The sequence below is a fragment of the Drosophila yakuba genome, chromosome 2L, assembly GCF_016746365.2.
Source record: "Drosophila yakuba strain Tai18E2 chromosome 2L, Prin_Dyak_Tai18E2_2.1, whole genome shotgun sequence".
NCBI lineage: Eukaryota > Metazoa > Arthropoda > Insecta > Diptera > Drosophilidae > Drosophila > Drosophila yakuba.
In genome coordinates, this window is record NC_052527.2 from 16123701 (window position 1) to 16147557 (window position 23857).

Here is a 23857-nt window from a genome sequence, read left to right on the forward strand (position 1 = left end):
ATGTCCCAGCTCCGTTTCCGAATTGCACTTTGTGTGGTCGTCCATGCGATTTTCATGGCACACGCTGAGATCCAGCTACCGATAAGTGGGACACATTTTTCATAGAGAAGTGCTGAAAATAATACCATTTCTTTAACTCGGGAATTATTATTCAAACACTTAAACATTAATTAATTTGTATATTTTTAGTTGTATATCTATAACTATCTAAAAAATGTATTAGCAGTTTAGTACTCTGTAAAATGCTATTCCACCTTTTGTATTAATAAAGTTACTAAGAGATTCTGAACCCCTCTTTGCACTGTCTCGTATTAGTAAATCATTAACATAATAAGTTGGCTTAAATTACCTCATAATAACTGTATCTTCTTCGGAATCATTAAATAATACAAGTCAAGCTGCAATAATGATTTAACCTACAGGTGTGGAGTGCATGAGGAAGCGCGTTCTGCGAAGAGAAAAGGCCAGTAATTGCAATTATGCGAGAGATGCGAGGAACAATTGCGGTGAGAAAGCCAAGTGGGAGTACAGGATGGCAGCTATTGCATCGGGCAGGGCATCCTTTTAGCCAGGTTGAAGAGTTCCTGGGAAGGAGTAGCGATGCAGTTGGGTTCACCTCCGATTTGCGGCTTTCAATATGGCGCCCAATGCGCATGCCTTTTCGCTGGGAAGCGAACCACTGACCAATCAGCGAGTTGTTGTTGCTCCAGTGCGCCAGTATGCGTGAGGGCATCTCTGTGTGTGTGTGTGTGTGCGTCTGTGTGAGCGAACAGGTAAGCCGAGGGGGCGTTTTTTCGGGCAACCTGTTTATGCGCGCTCTCGCTCTTGCGCACGCTGCCCCTTTCACTGTGGCTCTCAAACTGTCGGATCGCACAGTGGGACAAATTCATGAACTAATGCTACAGTGTAGATGGACCAACTTGAATTTTTATATATGAAAATATTTTTAAAATCCTTTATAATTGTATAATTTCTTAATTTATATGTATGCTAAAAGTTACAGTACTATAACGAAGTTATTAGAATTTAAAATTAATAAAGACTGCACTTTTAAAACAACTAAAACGGCCACTAATGCAATATTTATCTGATCATTGATTGCGCACCTTATGATTTCACTAAAGATTCATTTATTTTAGATTCGATAATGCAGCGATCCACCCCACTGTGCGATTCACCCTTGGTGCTAGCTCACTCACACACTTGCACGACCAGTCGGACATCTCGCTTTGGCGCACGCACACCGACAGCGGCACCAACCATTTTCTGTCTTTTGTCTCGGGCGTTTTCGGTACGAGGCGGTTTGAGAACCGGAGAGTTCTCAGTTGTTTTCGAGATTCCGTCGCGTGCGGTTCGCTGTCCGATCTCCCCACGTCGCTCGCAGCAATCCAGGCCGGATCCGGCGGTGTTTCGACGTCCCGCGCACAAAGTTATATTTAATTTTCGAGTTTCCTGAATGAACACATATGTATCGCGCCAAGTAAACGCACAAGAAGCGAGAAAAAAGCGGTGAAAATTAAGCAAATCAATCCGCGGGCGACCATTTTTGGTTGGCACTGCTTCACTGCTGTCGTCGCAGCTTTGCCGCCCAATTTGTCCAAGTCACAAGCCGCAGGACGGCGAAAGTTTTCGCGAAAAGTAATTTGCAACACGTGTGTTTGCACGGTGCGTATGAGCAATATTCGACAGCAAGCTTGTGTTAGTGCCCAGTGTGATCGCGAGTAAGTGTGTGTGCGTGAGTGAGCACATGGCTTCGATTTGAAGAGTTTGCAAAAATGCACATCAAGAAAAAATCACACGGCCAGAATCACCGCCTTCTTGGCCACCTCTAACACTGCGGATATAGCACAATTTAAATCAGAGAGCATAGCAACTGAGCACATACCCAAACAAAAAGTAAAAAGTACTAAACAAAAACTAACAAACTCGGATACGTATCAACAATAAATAATCAAAATACAGGTGAGCACCCAGTTTCAATTTTCTGCCTGCCGACGGCAACAGTTTACTGTTGAAAACTAAAACCCAGGGCATAAAATATACATAAGTAGTTAAGATAATCTTTCACATTAACAAAAACACATGTTATATTGGCGATTCTTTTTCAATGCAAGGTATTTTAATATTATTAAACCTTTCTTATTAGGGCTTAAATAGCAGCTATGCAAACGTGATTTTAATTTGGTTGATTCAGAACTGTTTTTAAATTGGTCTAATTCAAACAAAAACGAGGAAAAAAGTTTTAGAAACAAGTATTTACAAATTTGATTTTTAATTTTTTTTGTATTTAAATATTATTACCAAATACTAAACATATGTTTTCAAAAAATATTTAATTAAAGCCCGAATAATTTTAAACGATCACAGCAAAGCGCTATTCTGAATTTAAAAAGCTTAACATTTTTCAAATCCTCTGAGTAGGTTTCAAAATATTTGCCATATATAATACTTTATTGAATTAGTTTAAAGATGCTTTAATGCAGTTCATATATTGGATCAATCTATCACAGAAGTCAATGGATTCACAACTTTTGGCCATTTCAATGGGAGAGCTGAAAGCCAAAATGCATTTGGCATTGGCGAATTCCAAATGGCCAACAGCCATCGGAAAACCAACTCGAGGCACTTAAGAACCATCCTGAGGAAACGAATCGAAGGAAATATCATGTTAATTGCATGTTTCTTTATATTTGGAATGGAAACATGCTTACACACCAATAGCAAAATGCTGTTGTTTTATTCGGCTCTCAATTGCCGTTTTTACCATTTCCAATTTGGCAACTCAAAGGCCCACCCACCTCAGATGTATTTATTAATCAAAAGAAAAGTATGAGATAGATTTGAGCCGAAGGAAAAGTCGTTTCCAGCTGTCGCAACAGTTTCGAACTTGAAACCAACGCAGACAGTGTTTATTTATGAAACCATTTGGCTTTATCATTTCGATTTTCGCCAGAAATTTATGAAATTATGAACTATAGCGACTGACCGATTTTTGTTCGGCTGAATACGATATCTGTGATATTCGGAGGATTGGAAACGTTTAAACGAATTGGCCAGCGCGTGTTTGTCGTCAGAAGTGGAATGATTAATTGAGTGCGGAGACGGGAGCAGATGTTGCGTACGGTTCTGGGTGCCTATTTCGGATCTTCAAGATCCAAGACCGGCAATGTGGACTTCATCTCGGAAGTGGCCAAATTGACAAATTTACGCATTCCATTTGCCGAGATTCGCCGAGATTCGGGACTTGGCCAAACAGATGCAGATACGCAAGTTTGGCCGCAGCGGCTTTGATCATTTTACGCACCGGCGTGCAGAATACGCCGTAATTTGGGAACGGGAAAGTCCCCACCCGTAGGGACTTTCGACCATTGCACTTCAGTTTCATTCAAAGTTTGGGTAATGCGGCGCAGCAAGGCGAAAAGCAACCAAAATGCAGATACATCAGATACATGAGATACATTCGGCTGCGGAGGCAGAGACACATGTGTGCAACCCATTAAATTGACAAATTTCATTCATTGCGCCGCGCTCTATCCAATTTTTTTTTACGCAGCTCCCTCACGCGGCAATTAAACGGAAAATGTTAAAAATAGTATCTGGCGGATAGCGATTGTCTCGGCGGTTTGGTCGTACTGCTTTCTAATCCCGCCCAGCGGCCAGAAAGCCGTTCGAATTACCCGGAACGGGGGCTGGCCCACAACAGGTTGCTTGGCACACTGCTTCCCAGTCCCAGTGCCAGTTCCAGTCCCAATCCCAGTCCCATTCGATTACAATGTATAAACACAGACGCCGGAGCAGATGATTTCGGTGTTAGCCACGAGAAACAGGCGCGCTGCTTTCGGATTGCGTTGGGTTGCCATCTGAGTTGAGCTGGGTGTTCCTCGAACTGGGGGACACTCCACCTGCAGAGTTACCGGAGTGCACTGCCTCGAAAAGCGTTTTGTGAACTGCACTTCGAAGTGAACCCAGTGCATCAACAAGTCTATCGTAAGCTGACTTTGATTACAAACTAATTAGGCGAACGCTTGCAGCCGCTGCAGCTGTAACAATTCAATTTGATTAACAACCCAATAGAGAGTTAGGTGACCGCTTTCCGATTTCCAGAGATTCCCCCACTGGCACAGCGACACTCAAATTAAAATCTTATAAAAGTCAGAAGAAACACGGGGAAATGGAGAACAGAAACAGCAACAGAAACAGAAACAGAAACCAATAGATAAAGCACCTCTGGAAATAAATTACAGAACTTGTAAAATAAATTAAATTAATTTTATTCGAATGCCACAAAAGTCAGGCAGCTACAGCTACAGCCTGACCACGGCGATAAGAGATCTCCCACAAGGCGAACTGAAGAGGCAGCCAAAAGATAGGGCCCCGATATCAGATACAATATCTCTCAAAGGCCGCTGCTGTCGTAGCTGCTGGTGTTCTTCGTGTTGGGGCAGGGACTTCGAATTCGGATGGTGCAACGGTACAGGGCCATAAACCTTGGTATGCTTATAGTTCGTAGTGATTCAATGTGGTTGAAGAGGCCAGAAATCGCGTCTAATAGTTGAGCATTGTGCCCACCATTATGGGAGATGCATTGGGTCCCGTCGAATATTAGCCACTTGTGCTGGAGACTGCTGGCCAAAACAGATTGAAAATTTATCGCGTATTGCGTTTCACGTTCGCATTTTGCTTGTTTACTTGCGTCAAACATGAAACAGGCCAACGAAAATACAAGCAGCGGAGAATGAAGAATCCCAGCAAGCTGAAGACTCTGAAGAAATCGAATCGATGCGATGCGATGGAAATCTTCGAGGAGGCGGCTGCGGGGGATCTGGCCTAGGCCGATGACTCAAGAGCAGCCAACTTGGCGATGGTATTTTCGTTACAGCGGCAGCCAGAACGTATCTCTATATTCTTGTTTCTTGTTTTTGTATACTCGTATATAATCCGACAAGCACACTCACGAGAACTGAAACCGAAAGCAAATCCAAGAATATCTCAACTCGATACACGAGAGTCTGTGCGCATATACCATAGTCCGATCGGGGGGTTTAGCTTTAGCTTCAGCTTCAGCTTTAGCTTTAGCTTTAGTTTGGGATACCAGATACACAGATATCCGTGGCTATATATACATATATATCTGGATCGATTGCAATGTTTTGAAATATGAAAACATCTATAGACGGTTATTCTATCTGGGGGATACGTTCTGGCCTCTCGCTCACTCCGCGCGAAGGCAGCGGAGCAGTCGTCGTCGCCGCCGCTTGGTAATTTTAGAAATATTCTTAGAACCGAATACACAGAAATGTGAAATGTGAAATGGGAAATGTGAAATCGGAGGAATACCGACCGAAACACCATGCGCCCCATATACACGTACTACGAGTATATTGTGTAAAGAGTTTATTTTCGTAAGAGATCTCTTGGTCGGGTGCGGACAGGTTAGAGAGCTACCCAATGGCTATGGCCAGCCATATTTCCGATAATCGAACATCGAAATATGCCGCATTATAATGTAATTGCGCCGGGACTCGGTTAATCATGTTTGACAACATGGGGTCGGATCGAGGTTCCGTACTGTTTTGATTTTAATTTCGATTCCGATTTGGATTTAGATTTAGCTTTGAATTTCTGTTGAGCAAACTGCTTATGAATATGGGAGGAAGCCCATGCAGACACGCTTGTTTTGTTTGGCATTTGCTCGAATCATTTGCCATTCAATGGTAATTTTCACAGCTTTATGTGTCTCAATTAGAGAGCTGTTTTAATGTTTAAATATTAATCGAGAGGGGTAATAAAAAGATGAAAACAAGGGCGCTAATTACTTCGCTGAATGTGGCGTGAGTTTCCTCAAAAATTGCGTGTTGCAATCATGCGATTTGTTGGTTAACACCCAACACTAAAAAAATTATTTATATAGTATAGGCTTCAAATCATTATCTTTGACAACTATGATGTATAATTTTTGAAGTTCCAAATAGTATTTTCAATATGCAAAGCTAAACTTATTGTGATTTTCTATTACTTATATCATTACAGCGCTCAAAACACCAAAGAATTTAGCAACTACTAGTTTAGGTTACACAACTCACTAGATCGACTCCTTCTGTAACTTATTTCAAGGACACCTTGAAATCAGTCAATCACTATCCATCCGGATATCCTATTTCCGCACAAAATGTTACAGCATCCCGCCACAGATTTCTACGATTTGGCCGCGGCCAATGCGGCTGCCGTTCTCACCGCCCGTCACACGCCTCCTTATAGTCCCACTGGTCTCAGCGGATCGGTGGTCCTGCACAACAACAACAACAACAACAACAATAACACCAGCAGCAACAACAACAACAGCAGCACCCTTGACATAATGGCGCACAACGGCGGCGGAGCAGGCGGTGGCCTCCACCTGAACAGCGGCAGCGGTAGCGGAGGCGGAGGCGGAGTGGTCAGTGGTGGAGGCTCCGGCGGCAGGGAGAATCTGCCCAGCTTCGGCTTCACCCAGGAGCAGGTGGCGTGCGTCTGTGAGGTAAACAAATGCATATGATTAAAAAATAAAGTAGCAAAGATCAATTAACTTCATTAAATTTAGTGAGATATTTAGAGAATATTATAGAATAGGTTAAATTAAGTAGAATTTATGCCCAAATGAACCGAAATTGAGGAAGTGAAAGTACCAATGATCAGCTGGATGTGATAACTTCATTGAATAATAGGCAGCTTAGTGAAATATTTGGAGAACTTTATAGAACAGGTTATATTAAGTAGAATTTATGCTTAAATGAATCGAATGAAATCGAGAAAGTGAAAGTGAAAGATGCAATGTTTAGGTGGATAACTTCATTAATTAATAGGCAGCTTAGTGATATATTTAGAGAACATTAAAATAAATACTTATCCCCGGACACCAACAGGTTCTGCAGCAGGCGGGCAACATCGAAAGACTGGGCCGCTTCCTCTGGTCGCTGCCACAATGTGATAAGCTGCAGCTGAACGAGTCCGTGCTGAAGGCCAAGGCGGTCGTCGCATTCCACCGGGGACAGTACAAGGAGCTGTACCGCCTGCTCGAGCATCACCACTTCTCGGCCCAGAATCACGCCAAGCTCCAGGCCCTGTGGTTGAAAGGTGAGCCTCCAACTCCAACTCCAGCTCCGCTGCCTAACCCCAAAAGTTTGGGGCCAGAAACGCAACCAAACTGACTTCCCTTCCCTTCAATTCCATCTCCACGACTGTAGCGCATTATGTGGAAGCCGAAAAACTGCGCGGAAGACCCTTGGGTGCTGTTGGCAAATATCGTGTTCGCCGTAAATTTCCATTGCCCCGCACCATCTGGGATGGCGAGGAGACGAGCTACTGTTTTAAGGTGAGTTCGGGGTACCCATATCCCAGGTTCCAGGTCCCAGGTCCCAGGTCCAAGTCGTCCTGGCCGCTTTCCATTTTAATTGTGGCAAGCGCGGAAATCGTACAAATGCCCGTTCGTTCGCCTGGCTGATTGCATGGACTGCGAACCGCCTGATTCCGCTGGGGTAACGCCTTCGGGCTTATCGGAGGCACATCCTGGCCGGGATTCGTTTTGTTTGCTCTCCGGCGGGCTTTCAGTTGCTTCAAGTAGATTGCGCAAATGTGGGATGAGTCCTAGATACGCCCCACGAATCATCCAATTTTGATGCAATTTACAAAAATATAGAGAAAAGGAATGCTACATTAAAGTAGATAACGGAATACCCTTTTGCTTACTGCTAGCTCTCTCCTAAAAATAAAAAGAATTTTCTAAACAACAAACTTCTTTAGGCTTTATTCTAAAAAATCGTTGTTTGGAAAGGTTCTTGAATTCAAGTTTGTCCGTTTTTATATATGTTTATATTAGCTACAGATATATGTATATAATCAACCTTATGCTGACAGTGCTATTTAACTATTTATATAAATTAGTTACCAAGCTATTTGATACATTAGACAGCATTTAACTGCACTTATGCATTGTAGAGTGAGTTTATCTCTACAGGACGTGCTTTATTATCCAAGCGTATTAGTTAAAGTTACCTCATTTCATCCGCAGGAAAAATCCCGCTCGGTACTGAGGGACTGGTACTCGCACAATCCGTATCCATCGCCGCGGGAGAAACGCGATCTGGCCGAGGCCACAGGACTGACCACCACGCAGGTGAGTCGAAGCGAAGGCGATGCCAAGAACAGAGATGCAAACGACGGCAGAAGTGAAATATAAATGTCAAACGCATCTTTTGACAAATTTCAATTGAAATTCCTCGCATATGCCGTCTTCCACATGTTAATTGCAACCCATTAATCATGGGGAAGAACTGCGAGTGTTTACAAATGTATCTAAGATATTTCTGTGCTTTTACAGGTTTCCAATTGGTTCAAGAACCGACGACAAAGAGATCGAGCTGCCGAACATAAAGAGTGAGTTACACTAAACACTAATTACTACAGATCTAAACTGATTGCCATCTGATTTACTGAGATACAGCTGAGATATTTTTGGGGTATATTCCGAAGATAGATATGTATATCTAGATTGCTTATATCAGCGGTATACGGCATATACTTATGCTCTATTTGCGATACATGTGACAAGTGTCAACGCGTGCAAGGCACCGCACAATATAATATATTAATTTGCATTTAAAATTTCAATTACAAAAGCTGACGGCATTTACTTTCAAGGTCGCTGAGTGGGCGGGGTTGGGTGGGCAATGGGGGGCTGGCTAATTAGTGCCAAGGACAACACGCAACTGGCACACGATGTGGTAAAATGCGGAGGGAGAGAAAAGAAAGAAAGAGTCGCTGACAAAGTCATTAACATGTTGTTCCAGATTTCAAAATGATCCTATATATTTATTTTATTTTTATTTGATTTGTTGATGTTTGCTTTCGGTACACGCATATCTCCGGCATATGTCTCGCAGGCCTCGTCACTAATTAAAATCCCCCAGTCCTTTTGCTTCCCTTCCGCCACCCGATTTTCCTGAACATCTGCATTTCCGCTTAAGCAAATAGTTTCGAGCAGTTGAGCCACTCCTTTCGGATGTTTCCACTTTGAGGCAGCGGCAGAGGCAGAGGCAGAGGGATGGCGTAGATCCTCGACCGATAAGAGTTAGTTTCTCAAATATTAAACATCCTTTGGCCGGCGAGCATCCTTTTGTTTGTCCTGCGATCCGGCTGGAAGTCATGTGAAGAGCAAACAGCATAGAGAGCGAAAATGGGATATCTAAAGTGACGGTCCTCCTTTCTAGCCATTCCAGTTGGGTGCGACCATCATTAGCGAGCTCAAATTGGCAAAAAAGTTCCAAACTCTCGCCAGGATAGTTCCATTATGCTAAATGGTATATCACTTACGCCGAGTTTCGCCTCACGAACGGCAGGCGAAAAGCGAGAAATTGTCGTAATAAAAATGGAAATAAAAAATAAAAAACAGAAATAATGCAAAAAATATTATGAATTGGATGCCGTGGCAACCGCAAGGCACACTAACACACTCTTAAATACACCCATACAACCACATACACCCAAGTACCGACAGTCGTCAAAAGTATCTCACAGATACACGTCCGTTCTCTGCTATAGTTTGCCGTACTATGGACTGCGTAGCTACCTCCTGCTCCTCCTAGAGGTAACCTGATATATGTTTATGGCTGTTGCCTCGATGAGCAACTCAGTGTGCTGCTACTTTAACTTTTTCATATTGTTTTCCTCCCCTCCTCTCCACTCCCCTTCTCTCCACTCTTTTCGTTTCTGTTTTTTACTTTTGCACGAGGGTGTGTATCTATGTTCCATGCAGCTTTGTGGCAGCCAGCAAACCACAACGGCGCCAAATCTGAATCCAAAGCGGCACTTTGAACGGCCCAGCAACTGCCAAAGTGGTTACTGTTTGCATAGGCACTACCTTCGCAGGGCCAGAGAATGGCGGACAGATTGCTCAAAGTCTAGGTAGATGGGACCATGACCATAGATGATCCACCCTATATCCACATCCTATATATACACCTTCGGCGAATTAGTTTCAAAAATGCACACCAGGATCAACTTTTAATTGGATAAGTTCATCGTATGGAGAGCAGTTGTTTCTGAAACAGTTCCTCATAAATGCCGAAAAATGATTTTCCCCAAGGACAGTTTGTAAACCAACTCCAACCAACTCAGCTGAAGACGAAGCACAGAGCCATGCGCATATAGTCGACTGTCGAAGATATGGCGGTTAGAACGACGCGGTATCTATCGATGTACATGGTCACGAACAGGAGGTACTTCCTGTTGGTCACCTCGAAGTTCCACAGCTTGGTGGCGGCGCCCAGGAGGTCCCATTTCTCGGGCGTCTCCAGTCCAAAGTGCTCCTGCGCCGCGTACTGGAATATGCCGTAGTAGGAGAGCAGGACGAACAGTGGATACAGCATTGGGAGCATTATGAAAAAGATCAGAACGCAGCTGTAGAGGAACTTGAGCAGCGTCGGAAAGGGCAGTGGTTGCATCCAGGTGTCGAACAAGTGCTCAACCAGCGGCTGCATGTAGTACAACAGCTTTCCAGGCTTGGATACGCTCTTCCACTGAAAAGATTGGGGATTGGGGATATTTTCCGGATGCTGATTCAGTGGAACGCCCTAAGCTTACCAGTTTGCGCTTGTGGAACGCCTTATTCCACGTCTTGTGCATATTTTTGTACGGAAAATTTTGTAAATTTTGAATTGAGTTGAAAGTGACTTTTTACTGAGTGCTTGAACAAAGTCCGGCCAATAACAATATCGGGTTTCCGTCGCATTGTTTAATACGGTGTGTTGGGTGAAAAGTTTTAAAGAATTAACCCAAACAATCTAGTCGTAATTCGATATTTTCAACTATCAGACAGCAACTCTTACAATAACATTTTGGATTTTCGGTTGCACAAGTATAATGACCTAAGTTTTACTCTTTTATACAATATATTGTGTAACTGTTTAAATGTTTAAGTGTGTGTCAATTAAAAGGCATTCTGTTTCCACTTTGCTTTCAACCTTAACTTTAGTTCAATATAAATTTAACTAGGAAGAGTGAAAAATATCATAGAAGAACAATGATCCCTAAACCAGTGGATTTCTTTAATATCTAACCAGAGACAAAGATGCTCTTTTGCTGTTTCAAGGAATCCCTATTATGAGAGAGGAATTCAGGGGGCCTTTTCAGCATTTCAGCTGGATTTGATTGATTTGCCTGGCATTATGAGCCATTTCTCCGGGAATTCAGTACCTCGAGCGTTCTTCACTCTCTTGCACACAGTCCCAGTTCCAGACGAGGTTCCCCTTCCCTTCCCTGCTCCTCAACTATGTACATACGCATATGTATGTATGTACTCACCACCGAGGCGACCCAGTCCGAGTTCCACTTCCAGTTCCAGTCCCAAGTCCATCCCACTCCCCTGCCCCTTCCTCGGCGAATCCGCATCTCCCCCAGACATCGTCATCATTTTGCGTTCGTCGAATGCCACGGTTGGCTGGAGGGTAGCTGGCCAGGGTATCGGGTTACCACAAAATGTGCGTGTGTTCTTTATTCGTTCGCCCTGACAACCCCGCTCCAATCCCCGCCAGCACGTTATTCATTTTTATTCGTTTTATTCTGTACATTCTGTTTTTATTATTATGTATTTTGCGCTTTTGCCCGTCGGAGGGTCTCTTCTCTTCTCTACTCTTTTCTTCTCTTCCCGCCGCCTTTGTGTTTGTGCTCAGTTCCCCAGCTCGGTTCCCGTTCCCAATCTCGCTGCCGTCCCATTCCCGTTCCCTCTCCATCCGATCTGTGCTCCGATGGCGTTGATAATGATGTTGTTGGTGATGATGGACCGGCTGGTGGTACGGAATCGCCCGGAGGCGCTTGCCATCCGCACTGACAAGCGCTCAATGCGCTTTTCCGGGAGTGGGTGTCAAGTGTTCTTCTGTACACTCTCTTGACAATAATTAGATCTCATCTGGGGCAAACAAGAATGAAAGGCTCCCCAAAATGAGGAGCTGCATTATTACATTATTCATTCATTTAATTTTCAGTATTAAAAGCATTGGGCAATGAAATTAGTGCTGTCAGGGTGTAATTCACAATATATTAAGATAAAGTTTAGGTGTTCAGGTAAACGAATTTTCGTATTTAGCTAGCGGATATAGCCAGTACTACTACCTAGTTATATCTTTAGTTGGGCTTAGATACAATAGTGGAAAACTTAACAAATATTTGTGTTCCTTAGTCTTGACCTCAGCCATTGTTTTCTGGGGCTTCCTCTAGTTACTCCCACGAAAGACTCTAAGCCACAAAGTGCTTAAAAGTCTTGGGGATTACATGAAAGTTTGGTTGCCCAGCGGGAGCTTGGAGACGCGATTACCTCGCCTCAGGAACCAACCAATTCGCCTCGGGCTGGGCAATTAAAAGGCCACAAAATTATAAGAAACTGTCAAAACAATCCGCGGCCAGCATAAAATGCTCCACACGGCACACATGCTACGTACTTTCCACCTTCGAGTTTTGGGTTCTTCGGCGGAGCGATAATAAAATATCTTATAACGATGACAGCGCTGAGCTCGGACTTTGGGTTAATCTTTGGGATCTTACATAGTTGTAGACAATGCCCAACAATAACCAGCCAGACGTCGGCTAGACGAGGAGAAAAACCCAAGAAAAACCCCAAGCCCCAGTTGAGCTGAGCTGGACTCAGTCCAGTCCACCTGGCTCGTTCCCCATCCTCCCGAACGTAGTGAGTGTTTTTGAGTGTCAGAGGGTCGGGTCGCCACGAACATTAACAACAGCCACACACATACGTAAATTAAATGATAATTTATGATCAACACCTTTTCAGATTCCACTTATGGATCGCCGTTGCCCGTTTAGTTGGGTGTCCTGCTGAGCACACGTCCCGAGATTTGTGTACCGATCGCGCAATGCGATAACTCAACCTGTTCCTTAGCTCCCTCGATCCTCCCGATCCTCCTGATTCTCCTGATTCTCCCGATCTGCCCGTATCTTCCTATATCCCGATCTCAGCGATCTCTGCGATCTTCCAGGGCCTGAGCCTCTTGTTTGTTTTTTTAAGGATTTATTGGCTTATAATTTTTATTAGCAATGGAATTCCTTGGAAGCCCCAGTCCTCTCCACTCATTCGTGTGAAAGTCTTGGGCTTGTCATGGCCTATCGTTCGTTCTATTATTTCCCAAATCAATTTACATGAGATCAATAGCAAAGATGTCTTGCCAAAATGTTAAATAGCATTATAGAGCAGACATGGATTCGGAATGCGAACGACTCACTCACGTGGCAAACTCGTTTCTGGTCCATCCCACCGATTCCAGTTAAACATAATCCGATCATGCATTATTACCAAGCTAATGAATCTGCTTAAAGCCGAGAGCAGAGTCCGGCTACAAAAAATCAATTGGGCAAACAAGTAAAAATTAATTCCCCCTCACTGGGCACAGACCCCAAAATAAAAAAGAAAAGAAAAGAAAAGAAATGAGACAAAGTGCGGGAAAGAAAAGCCCGAAGAACCTTCCTGCAAAGGGACCACACACGTAGATGGGGATCCAAAACCTGCTGTTCCTCAGTGGTTGCTGTTCCATTTTGTTATTAACTTCATGGGACACTCACTCCTGGCCCAGGAATTGTCCTTGAGACGCTCTGCTCCCGTTCCCGTGCCCAGGAAAACCAAACTGCGGACCGCGCAGAGGCATTTTTGTGTTTATAATGCAATCACTGGAAATGTGGATGGCATAGGATGGAGTAGGATGAGATGGTGTGGTGTGGGGCATGGCCACAAGAGTGGGCGCTGTCCGTCTGTATGTGTTAATAAGTGTTGCAGTGAGCTGCGGAGATGGGGGGCAGAACTACGAAAACTCTGGTAATTCGATATCATTGTTTATATGCTTCTGCTGCCTTTTGTTTGCTCCCCACTTTTCGCTCTGGGATGGGCCATTCCTCATGTTTGCTGTGCTTAGGCCATCGATTTTTGCCCCAAACGGAACGGAACGAAACGCAGCGTTACTTTAATGTCCACAGAGCGAACTCGTTTTTGGAAAACTGGGGAAGTAGGGAGCGGTGTCCATCAAATGTCACATGGCCTTTTGCCCGCCACCTCGGCTCCTCCTCTGCCGTGGCTCTGATCGCTGGACCAAGTTCAAGTTCATGCAAACGCTGCAAGAAGTAATGACATGCCATCGCCGTTGGTGGCTGCCACTCGGTGGATACAATCTACAATTACACGATTGTCGATATCGTACAGCTGCGCCGTATGTGGGCTCCTCCTCCTCCTCCTTCTACTGCATCTCCCCCGCTCGGAATGGAGGATCGGGAATGGGGATTGGGGAATGAGGAATCAGAAATCAGAAATCGGGAATCGGAATCCGCGGCAGGGAATCGGAATCCGCGGCAGCTGGGGAAGTGGAGTCAGCAAATAGCTTGGAGGTGTATCTTGCGGGCAGCAGATCGCTCCTGCCCTCCGTCTCCGTCCCATTGCGCCAGATCGCAAATTTGTCGAGTGTGCGCTTAAATGTTTTCCTTTCAATACCCTTTCCATACCCTCGATAGGGTTTGCTTCGCTGAGCCAACGGATTTGTCGATAATCCCTATAATTCAACATGAGCTTTGTGCTTAGTGCTCAAGTGACCCTTTAGTTTAAATTGCATTAATAATGGCTTTAAATGGGTATCATTACCTCATATAAAGAAGAACTCGAATACCAAGATATATATCAGACACTGCTATCCATATGCATTAGGGTATCCAGACTTTGGTAGCTCCACTCCTGGTGGTGCCCCATGTTGTTTGTTGCTGCTGCTCGTGGCTGTCATCAATTTCGCAGCAAACTGGTTTCGCGATGCGGCTGCTGATAACCGATTACTGATTGTGCTCGGCCATGCAATTGGCGACAAGATTAACACTTTGCCGATGATTGCCGGCGGAGAGGGGGACTGACATTTGCTCGAGTTTCGTTCTTGTTATGGCTCGGTATTAGCCATTACTGGGTGATTCCACTCCCACTCCCGGGGCAGGAGTCACATTAACCTCAAAGTGGCGTTCGAGTTTCGAAAGCCATTTACGGAATCAGCCACAAACAATAAAAGTCAGCTACTTCAAATGGAAAGGGGGTGTGTGCAGCACTCGCACCCACTTGAATCCAAACCCCTCGAAAGTGGACTGAAATCAGATGCTTCATATCCGAATGCCCCCAGGGAGTGCATGCTGTTCCCCACCCTCCCGCTTCCTCGCATGCTCTTTCAGATTCCCTGAGGCGACACCTCAACGGCGAACATGATACCATTTATAGAAACGCGAGAGGCAGACGATTTCCTTCCGGAATTCGTTTCAATTGCAATGGCTGTGCCCCTGTCATTTGTCATTTGTAATTTTTCATTTGTTTATAAATAAATTATGCAGTGCAGTGCGTGGGTGTGTTGACAGCACTAAATTAGTTGCAGCAATTGACACATTTTAGCGTAAGCGATGCTGACATCCAAAAACCATATGCCAGGGGTCACGTTTCCAGCAGGCGAGGAAAAGGTTGATGGATAAGCCCTGTAACTTATAATGCGGCAAAGATCAGGGCAAATATTGTGAAATTCTCAATATGATACTCGTACATTACAGCTAATTGTAGTATCACATGCTCAAAGTGACATGCAAATTCATTCATAATTTATTCATAAGTTTAATTCAACTTAACTAACCAACCAACCTCTCCATCTTCATTGCAGCGGCTCCACGGACAAGCAGCACCTGGACTCCTCCAGCGACTCCGAGATGGAGGGCAGCATGTTGCCCAGCCAGAGTGCGCAACAGCAGCAGCAGCAGCACTCGCCCGGCAACAGCAGCGGCAACAACAACGGCCTGCATCAGCAGCAGCTGCAGCACGTCGCCGCCGACCAGAGCCTGCAGCACCATCCTCACCAGCCACATCCCGCCAGCAACATCGCCAGTGTCGCCACCAAGAGCAGCAGCGGGGGCGGCGGTGGCAGCGGAGGGGGCGTAAGTGCGGCGACCGCTGCCCAAATGCAAATGCCCCCACTGACCGCCGCCGTGGCCTATTCGCACCTGCACAGCGTGATGGGCGCCATGCCCATGACCGCCATGTACGACATGGGCGAGTACCAGCACTTATGATTCTAGTTGGAGGCGGCCGCTGCCGCCGGGGGCAGTGGTGGGGTCAGCGGCGGGGTCAGCGGCAACAGCAGCAGCCACATTGCCCTGCAGCAGCGGCAGCGCCAGCAGCAGCAGCAGCAGCAGTGTGAGAGCTTCTACTTTTGAGGATGGCAACCCAGCAATATCGCCGGACTCCTTCGGCATAGCAGCTTAAACTTCACATATCGCCCGATTGCTGAAAAGCTGTCTTAAGTCGATATTCAGCTTCCAAATGCTTGGCAAGGGAACTCCAGTTTACGACCCGATTGAGAACTTATCGGGTAACCATATCAAACCGCAGTGGCAATTGGGTCAGTCAACTCAAGAAGTTGGCTCAAAGTGGCTTAAAGGAAGCGCGGCATCAAACATGACAGTATTTTGGCCAATTACCGAAATGCAATCATAGCCCCTCACTTTCCGGATAACTTGGCATTTCCGCAGCCAGAAATAGAGAGAGATATAGAATTGGAGCTGCAGCACAATCTCCTGGATAAAACACTTTGAACTATGACTACGGCATCGATCTGTGTAAATAGCTAGGCTTTAGTTTTAGTGCGGTTGGAAGGCCAACCAAAATGCAAATCAAATCGAAACGTGCAAAAATTATATACATATATACCTACGTACATACATGCATAAATTATACACTTTTAATTGTAGACCCTAGTTATTTTATTTTTGTTAAAAATAAATTCTATTAAATTATTTTCAAATGCATTTACCCTTGGCGGCGTAATTATTTCGAGATGCTTTAACCTTGGGAATACAATATTACAATATTAGTGAATTAGCGATATAAATCCGAAAAAATCATACTAAATGAGCTGATGGCCACTTGTAACTCTGAAAATCTCCTTATTGAATTGCCAGTGTTTCTGAGATCAGTTGTTTAATGTATGTTTATGTTTGCTATAATTTCCCACGCCTTTCTTCCGATCAGTACCTGTAGAATCACCGACAAGGACAACGCCTGCGGGCCCATTAGCATTGGCTGACCACAACAATGCCAGTGGGTTGTGGGTCGGCAGGATTGCGGGATGGCAGCAGTAATCCGCGACGACAGGTAAGCCTGCTCGGTGCTAATGGCCATGTCTAATGGACGGCGTCGGCGCGTGCGTTCCTCTCCGTCCGGCGTTCCACACGCGGCCTTCCCCTCCTTGGATTCGGAATTCTGGGTTCAGGCGCGCCGTGTCGCGTCCCGAGTAATGAGTGCTTCGGTGGCCAGGATCGAGCAGCTCTTGGCAACGGGGCGGTGCCTGGCAACCCCGGAGAATGCGCAAGGCTGCCCCAAGGGATGGATGCTATCTGACTGGCTGGCTGGCTGGCTGGCTGGCTGGGTGGATTGCTCGCTGGTGGAGGACGGCTGCTCTTTGATTTGTTTATTGATACTGTAGTTACACTCCGCAGACGTCACCACCCCCATTATCATGCGGATTCTGGGGTTGCCAGGCGGAGGAGGACGTCGCACACGTGTCTGGGCAAGATTGATGGCACGTCTCTGGTTACAAAATATTTTGACTTCGTTTATCCGGCGGCGGTGTTTTTGCCGATAATTTAATTAACGACTATAAAGTGTTGCTTCTTTTACCCATCTGAGTTTAATGAGGCCATTGTAATTTCCACATTTAATTCGAGATTATTTGGCTTGACATGTGGAAATAATGTGTGCTCTTTTTCTACGAAAATCCAAATTCAAAAGGGCATTCAGTCTGAACGGTTTTAAAATGCACTGTCCTTTCGCTCGCAGAAAATCTGCGAAACGCCTTCAAAGGACACTATGCCAACCAGAAATGTGTGTTTATTGTTCTTCCATTATTACTTCCTAATCCTGTCCTGTCAATGCCCTTTTGACAGATTTAATGACCATGACATTAAACCTGGCAGATGAGCAGCCTAAGAACTGCTTCTAGCAAATTAAAGATTTCTAACTTCCGTCATTGCTCGTGCTTTTAAATTAAAAGAAATATACATAAATATACATATTTTCTTTAACCCAGGATTGATCCTAAAGTTAATAAATTCACCGAAAAATTAATTGCAAAACAAAAATGATTAGAAATATTAATATAAATATATTTAACGTCATTCTATACAACATTCAAGACTTCATAACCCAAAACATATCAAATGTATTAATAAAAAACATGAGAGAACGCTATATCAAAACATTTTTCAAAAGTGTGGGCGTAGCAGTTTTAGGCGGTTTGTAGGCGTTGATCCTGATCAAAAATATATACATATACTATGGTCGGAAACGCCTATGCCTGTTGCATACTTTTCAACGAATCTAGCATACCCTTTTACTCTACGAGTAACGGGTATAAATACACGTGGCCTAGTAACTGAACTTCAGTTCCCTTAAGGCGAATTCAAATTCGACCGCTACTTTCTAAAATCATCGATTCATCGCCAAGACTTATCGATTAGTCTGGGACCCAGTGCGACCTGACTATGATCCAAAAATAGTATATTTTGGTCGGCTTGGTATTTTAATTTCACAGCGTGTTCTGGCGCACGTTGGAAATAGAAGTTAATTTTAATTATTAAATAAAGAGCAATGCAGTCCGAGAGCGACTCAAGGCGGAAGCGACCCAAGAAGAAGGGCAACCGCTTCATGCGAAACGCCAAGGGGTTCGCCAAGCAGGGGATATTCGGAAGGGGCACGCACATCGGCGACGAGCAGTTCAATTATTTCATCAACATTCTGGATGCCATGAAAGTGGGATTCGAGGACGTGGAGGAGCGAGGTGAGTAGTGTCGCACATCTCCTGAGCATCGCCTTAACCAACCCAATTTTCCCCCAGTCATCATGGCCAACAATGTGTTTGAGCAGACCCACAACCAGGAGATCCATCTAGCCTCCAATCAGATCGTGTCAAAGGCCCTGGAGTCGTTGGTGGGATTCGTGGACGACGTTCAGTTGGAGCGCTTTTTTAGCAAGTTTGGCGACAACCTTAGGCCCATGTGCTCAGATCGGTTTGCCTCACACGTCCTGCAGAAAATGCTTGAGATCGCCTTTCTGCGCGGAGTGGGAAAATCAGCCATCCAGGACTCCAGCGGTGCAGCTAGTTCCAACAAACGGGCTAAACCGGATGCCGCCCAAGAGGAGGAGGAGTACAACCTGCAGGCGGACTTCACTGAGGATCACCGCGAGAAGTGCCGCCAGTTTGTTCTTCGTGTATCAAAGTTCATGTTAAACAATCTGGAAGACTTCGTTTGGGACGCTTGCGCCAGCCACATCATGCGCACAGCCATTCTGTGCCTGGTGGGCATGCACGTTCCCAAAATCGCCTTTGAGAAAGGTGGAACTGAGATAGCCAAGCACAGGAAGATGTACTCGGTGCCGGACGAGTGGCAGGAGGTGATGAAGGAGTTTCCCCAGCGCCTGGAGATGTGGCCCCAGTTCGGAGACTTCCCCTACCAGGATCATTCATCAAGTCTGCTGGGCGTCATCTGTTTGGCTCTCAGTGTGGTGGACAAAAGTATGCTCAAGCACTTTGCTAAGAAAATCTTGACTATCGGTCTGCTGAAGTCGAACGAAGAGGACGAGGAGAAGAACGAATTAGAAACCAAAATCGAAGTCAAGGACGAAAGTGATGAAAAAGAGAATAAGGTGGCGAAAGAAGCTGAGGCTGAGACTGAGAATAAGCAGGAAGAGCCCACACTACCCAAAGTCTTTCACCATCAAAGCTCTGTCATTCTGCTCGAAACGATTATGAGCGTTGCGGGAGCCAAATTGTTAATCCAGCTATATGCGATGCTCTTTTGCAACCGAATAGGTTACCTAGCTCGGCAACCAGGAACGAACTTTTCAGTTCAACGTCTCCTACAGCACATCAAAGAAGTCCCTGATTTCGAGTCCGTCTTCACCGAACTCCAGCCGCATTTGGAAGAGCTGCTCAAAATGGGCTATACCGGTGTCGTGTCCGCTCTAAGTGCCGCCTGCTTGCGCCTGGCCACCAAGCAGTCTCAAATGATAGCCACATTGCAGAGTGCCCTTCAAGTCAGCGGCGACAAGGAAAGATCCAAGCTTTTCTTTACATGTTTAATAAAGTTAAAGCCCTTTGAGGTGGTGGCCAGCGACGAGTCGGGCTTTGTTCACCTACACGGTTCACTTATTACACAACATCTGCTGCAGTTTAACAAGCCAATTTTTTTGGTCAACTGCATCCTCGACTTGCCCGCCACACAACTGGCTCAAGTCTTCAACACACCCAATGGCTCACACATCGTGGACGCCTTCATGCAGAGCAAGTTTATCGGCGAGAAATCCCGGGAGCGTCTGATCCGCCAGTTGGATGGCTTCTACGTGGACTTGGCAATCACTCGACATGGTTCCCGCGTCTTCGAACAGTGCTTTAAGGCCGCCCAAGATGCCCAGAAGCTGCGCATGGCCAAGGAACTGTTTTCCAAGGCCAATATGCTGAAAGGATCACCCCACGGTCGGATCATCTACACAAAATACCGCCTAGACACGTACAAGCTTTCACCTACTCAGTGGCAGGAAAGTCTGTCCAAGCATCTGGACGGGGAGCAGCCAAAAGATACGAAGCGGAAAACGGCCAAGACAGCCGCAGAAACTTTTAAAGATATACTTAGCTAGTGTATAGATTGTTAAAACTAATAAACTATCTAAACTATTCTTAGATTTGAATATTTGAAAAACAAATTCATTTTTACATAGTGTAAGGGATTATAATAATACATTTACATCATTTTGCAGTTACTTTGCTTGTCCATTTTGTTGTTTGCCGCCTTATCAGTCCGAGAAAACACACCTCAAGCCAACGAAATAAAACTTAGTTGTGGTGCGACTGCCGAAGCTGAGACATGTGGCTGCTGCGCGGAGCGTTCGTTTGTGGCCTACTGGCCATGGCTTGGGCCTTTGGAGACGAAGCTATCTTCGAGGACGAGGACATCTACAACCAGGCGCTGCCACCAGTTCCCCACACGGGTATTACGGTGCCCGGAACCAAGTGGTGCGGACCGGGCAACACGGCCGCGAACTTCGAGGATCTGGGCCGAGAACGAGAGACGGACGAATGCTGTCGTGCCCACGACCATTGTGACGACATTATCGAGTCTCATGCTACACTCCACGGACTGCCCACCAACACAGACTGGTTTCCCATGTAAGAAGTGGCTCCGCCACAGCCCTTATCGATTTTATGCACACTGACCGCCGCTCTTCGATTTAGCCTCAAGTGCACCTGCGAGCAGCAGTTCATCAACTGCCTGCAGGCAGTGAACAGCATCACCTCCAATACCCTTGGTCGTATCTACTATGGCAGCAGGAGCAGGTGTTTCGCCAACGGATACCCCACCACCGGATGCAAGCAGTACCAGGAGGGCACCTTCCGCAAGCGCTGCATCCGCTACCAGGTGGACAAGTCGAGGCCCAAGGTTTGGCAGTTTTACGACATGCCGTTTTTCACCATCCCAGCGTCGGCGGGCTGACGTGGGATGAGCGATTTGTGAACGAGAAATAAGATTATATTACCTAATACACATCGCATTAAATATTACTAACACACCTAACAACACACCCATTCGAAATGATTATTAAAACCCTTGCAATTATCTGAGGTTCAATAAAAATTTAAATAGATTTTAATAAAAATCCAGGCTAATAGAATTACAAACTGATTACACAAAACCTACCGTCAAAATCCTAATCACTTTAGGTTTCGCTCCCAGTACAATCTGTTTTGTAAACAATTGGGGGCTTATCGCTGGACGTCGAAGTTCAATCTCGGGAGTCCTCCGCGCTGCCGCTCACGCGTGTGTAGAAGGCCAAATCGTAGAACTGCCAGCACTGCGGCTGACCCTCGTCCACTCGGTAGCTGACACATCGAGTCTCGAACAAGTCGGCCTGCCTCTCCTGACAGTCAATGATGGGATGTCCGTAGCCGAAGCACACATCCTTGGTGTTGAAGTAGATTTTGCCAAGAGCCAGGGAGTGGCCGTTTCGCAGAGCGGTGAGACAGCTTCGGAAGGCAGCCTCGCAGGAACACGAGAAACTGCGGAGATCGCACGATTATTGATCCACATCTGGATGTATGAAATCCACTCTTACATGGGAAAAATTCCGTCGTTTTTCAGTCCGAAGGCTTCCTCCAGCGGCGGAATCTTTTCCCCACAGTTGTCGTGCGCCCGGCAGCACATGTCCACCTCTCGCTCAGTGCCCAAGTCATCGTAGTTGCCTGCTATGTTCCCGGGTCCGCACCACTTTGTGCCCGGAACTGTTATGCTCAACTCCAATGCCACATGTCCGGCACAGATCAGCATGAGAAGAGCAGTAAGAAAGGCGGCACGCGAAATCATTGCGCACAAGAAAGGGGCTACCAGACGACTGATTCAAGGGGATTCCGGAGAGCAGAAATTCGGCATGGTTATTTAATCACTACGCGTCATTTGAGCTGTGATTGAGCATTGAATACTGATTACGCTTAATTCTCGCGAAATAAGAGAAGTCATGTATGTGTAATAAATAGTAGATGCATTTGGACACTCACAAACAGACATAAGTACAAGTTGGCCGTGGCTTAGGCCACATTTAAGCACAACAGTTAATACAAGGCAAGTACACTCTAATTTGATCATTACGATACGATTAGGGAGGTTCCGAAAATCTCTTAAGTCTCTGAGATTTAGGAACACTCCTGAATAAAACTTAAATTATATCTCTCCCCTAAAACCGATCAGCGCTCCTAGGCCTCGCTCTTTTGCCGGTTCTGCATGACCTGGCGCAGCTGAGGGAACGTGCTCTTCGTCTGCATCGGATGCAGCCGGGCGCACAGCGAGGTGAAGGGCTCGTAGAGAGATGGCCGCTCCATGGCATTCACAGTGTAGTGCTTAATGCGCTCCCGCTGGCACCAGATATTGGCGCGGTCCATGACCTTCTCGACGGGATTTGGGGCTGCCCGTGCCCTCACGTTGGCCAGCACCACTACAGGAATCTCCTTCTTCTCCTTGTGCTTCTCAATGTCAGCCTTTATGTCGGCCAGCATATCCAGGCTGCGCGGGTCCATGGGATCGTAGACCAAAACGAATGCGTCTGGGAACTGGAGGTAGTGGCGTGGCAGCTGCTGCTCCCCCTGCAATCCCGCCGTGTCGTAGATGCGCAGGGTCTCTCGTGCTCCGCCCCTGCCAGTGTCTACGCTGGCCACGTAGATATCCTCAATGGTTGGATGCAATTCCTGCAATAAAATCCAGGCAATCAGCTGTTTCAGTTTAAACACGGCCAAAGGCTTTCTCACCGTCTCTGGATTGACGTGGCCGTAGACCAGCTGCTCTATCAGCGCCGTCTTGCCCACGCCCTTCATCCCGCACACCAGTACTTTGCCAACCTTGCCGATCTTGGCATTTAGCATTATTCCTGCAGTAGAAATTGGGTTAAAAAATAAACAAAACTTTCGCTGAGTTCTTGGTAGTGTGACCAAACACCACCAATAAGAAATTCTATATTTATGTGGGATACAAAAACTCGGAGAATTTAAATTTCTCTAATTTAAGTATACGCTTCAGTTATATTGGCAATCTGTCTTTCTGCTTGTTTGTTTATTTAATTTATTTTCAAAATACAACAAATTTAAGCAATTTAGGAAGATAAGATTCTACTATAGTATTTAAAACTTTATCTAAGAAAAAGACCTCGTATGGAGGTTCGTTCAAAAGCTCTTTTGCGAATTTTTGTGACACAAAATTATATTTCCTACATTTTAAAATT

General features: G+C 45.6%; 6 protein-coding genes across 8 annotated transcripts; 3 read left to right on the forward strand and 3 right to left on the reverse strand.

The window, feature by feature from the left end:
* Nucleotides 1-1314: 1314 nt before the first annotated feature.
* On the forward strand, nucleotides 1315-16833 carry LOC6528416 (protein sine oculis). Of its 2 annotated transcripts, none has more exons than XM_015198448.3 (7): nucleotides 1315-1962; nucleotides 6031-6517; nucleotides 6903-7113; nucleotides 7224-7351; nucleotides 8048-8152; nucleotides 8357-8412; nucleotides 15705-16833. In XM_015198448.3, exons 2-7 carry the CDS (start codon nucleotides 6170-6172, stop codon nucleotides 16108-16110), a joined length of 1254 nt encoding a protein of 417 aa, XP_015053934.1. In that variant the 5' UTR covers nucleotides 1315-1962; nucleotides 6031-6169; the 3' UTR covers nucleotides 16111-16833. The 2 variants fall into 2 exon arrangements, with proteins under 2 accessions (XP_015053934.1, XP_002089462.1); XM_002089426.3 differs by lacking the exon at nucleotides 1315-1962 and adding an exon at nucleotides 3893-3987.
* On the reverse strand, nucleotides 10007-10751 carry LOC6528417. 2 transcript variants are annotated; one of them, XM_015198888.3, is made up of 3 exons: nucleotides 10618-10751; nucleotides 10249-10553; nucleotides 10007-10189 (listed from the first exon to the last, which is right to left on the reverse strand). In XM_015198888.3, exons 1-3 carry the CDS (start codon nucleotides 10657-10659, stop codon nucleotides 10090-10092), a joined length of 447 nt encoding a protein of 148 aa, XP_015054374.1. In that variant the 5' UTR covers nucleotides 10660-10751; the 3' UTR covers nucleotides 10007-10089. The 2 variants fall into 2 exon arrangements, with proteins under 2 accessions (XP_015054374.1, XP_002089463.1); XM_002089427.4 differs by having other exon boundaries at nucleotides 10007-10553; nucleotides 10618-10749.
* A 1782-nt stretch (nucleotides 16834-18615) lies between the features above and the next one.
* On the forward strand, nucleotides 18616-20793 carry LOC6528418 (nucleolar protein 9). The gene is made up of 2 exons (XM_002089428.4): nucleotides 18616-18875; nucleotides 18933-20793. The coding sequence occupies exons 1-2, from the start codon at nucleotides 18686-18688 to the stop codon at nucleotides 20729-20731; spliced, it is 1989 nt and encodes a 662-aa protein (XP_002089464.1). The 5' UTR covers nucleotides 18616-18685; the 3' UTR covers nucleotides 20732-20793.
* Nucleotides 20794-20921: 128 nt separating this feature from the next.
* Nucleotides 20922-21774, forward strand: LOC6528419 (phospholipase A2). The gene is made up of 2 exons (XM_002089429.4): nucleotides 20922-21260; nucleotides 21327-21774. The coding sequence occupies exons 1-2, from the start codon at nucleotides 20959-20961 to the stop codon at nucleotides 21583-21585; spliced, it is 561 nt and encodes a 186-aa protein (XP_002089465.1). The 5' UTR covers nucleotides 20922-20958; the 3' UTR covers nucleotides 21586-21774.
* On the reverse strand, nucleotides 21711-22581 carry LOC6528420 (phospholipase A2 large subunit). Its single transcript, XM_002089430.4, has 2 exons — nucleotides 22205-22581; nucleotides 21711-22148 (listed from the first exon to the last, which is right to left on the reverse strand). Exons 1-2 carry the CDS (start codon nucleotides 22450-22452, stop codon nucleotides 21875-21877), a joined length of 522 nt encoding a protein of 173 aa, XP_002089466.1. The 5' UTR covers nucleotides 22453-22581; the 3' UTR covers nucleotides 21711-21874.
* A 25-nt stretch (nucleotides 22582-22606) lies between these two features.
* Nucleotides 22607-23579, reverse strand: LOC6528421 (NF-kappa-B inhibitor-interacting Ras-like protein). The gene is made up of 2 exons (XM_002089431.3): nucleotides 23388-23579; nucleotides 22607-23327 (listed from the first exon to the last, which is right to left on the reverse strand). Exons 1-2 carry the CDS (start codon nucleotides 23499-23501, stop codon nucleotides 22839-22841), a joined length of 603 nt encoding a protein of 200 aa, XP_002089467.1. The 5' UTR covers nucleotides 23502-23579; the 3' UTR covers nucleotides 22607-22838.
* Nucleotides 23580-23857: the final 278 nt, after the last annotated feature.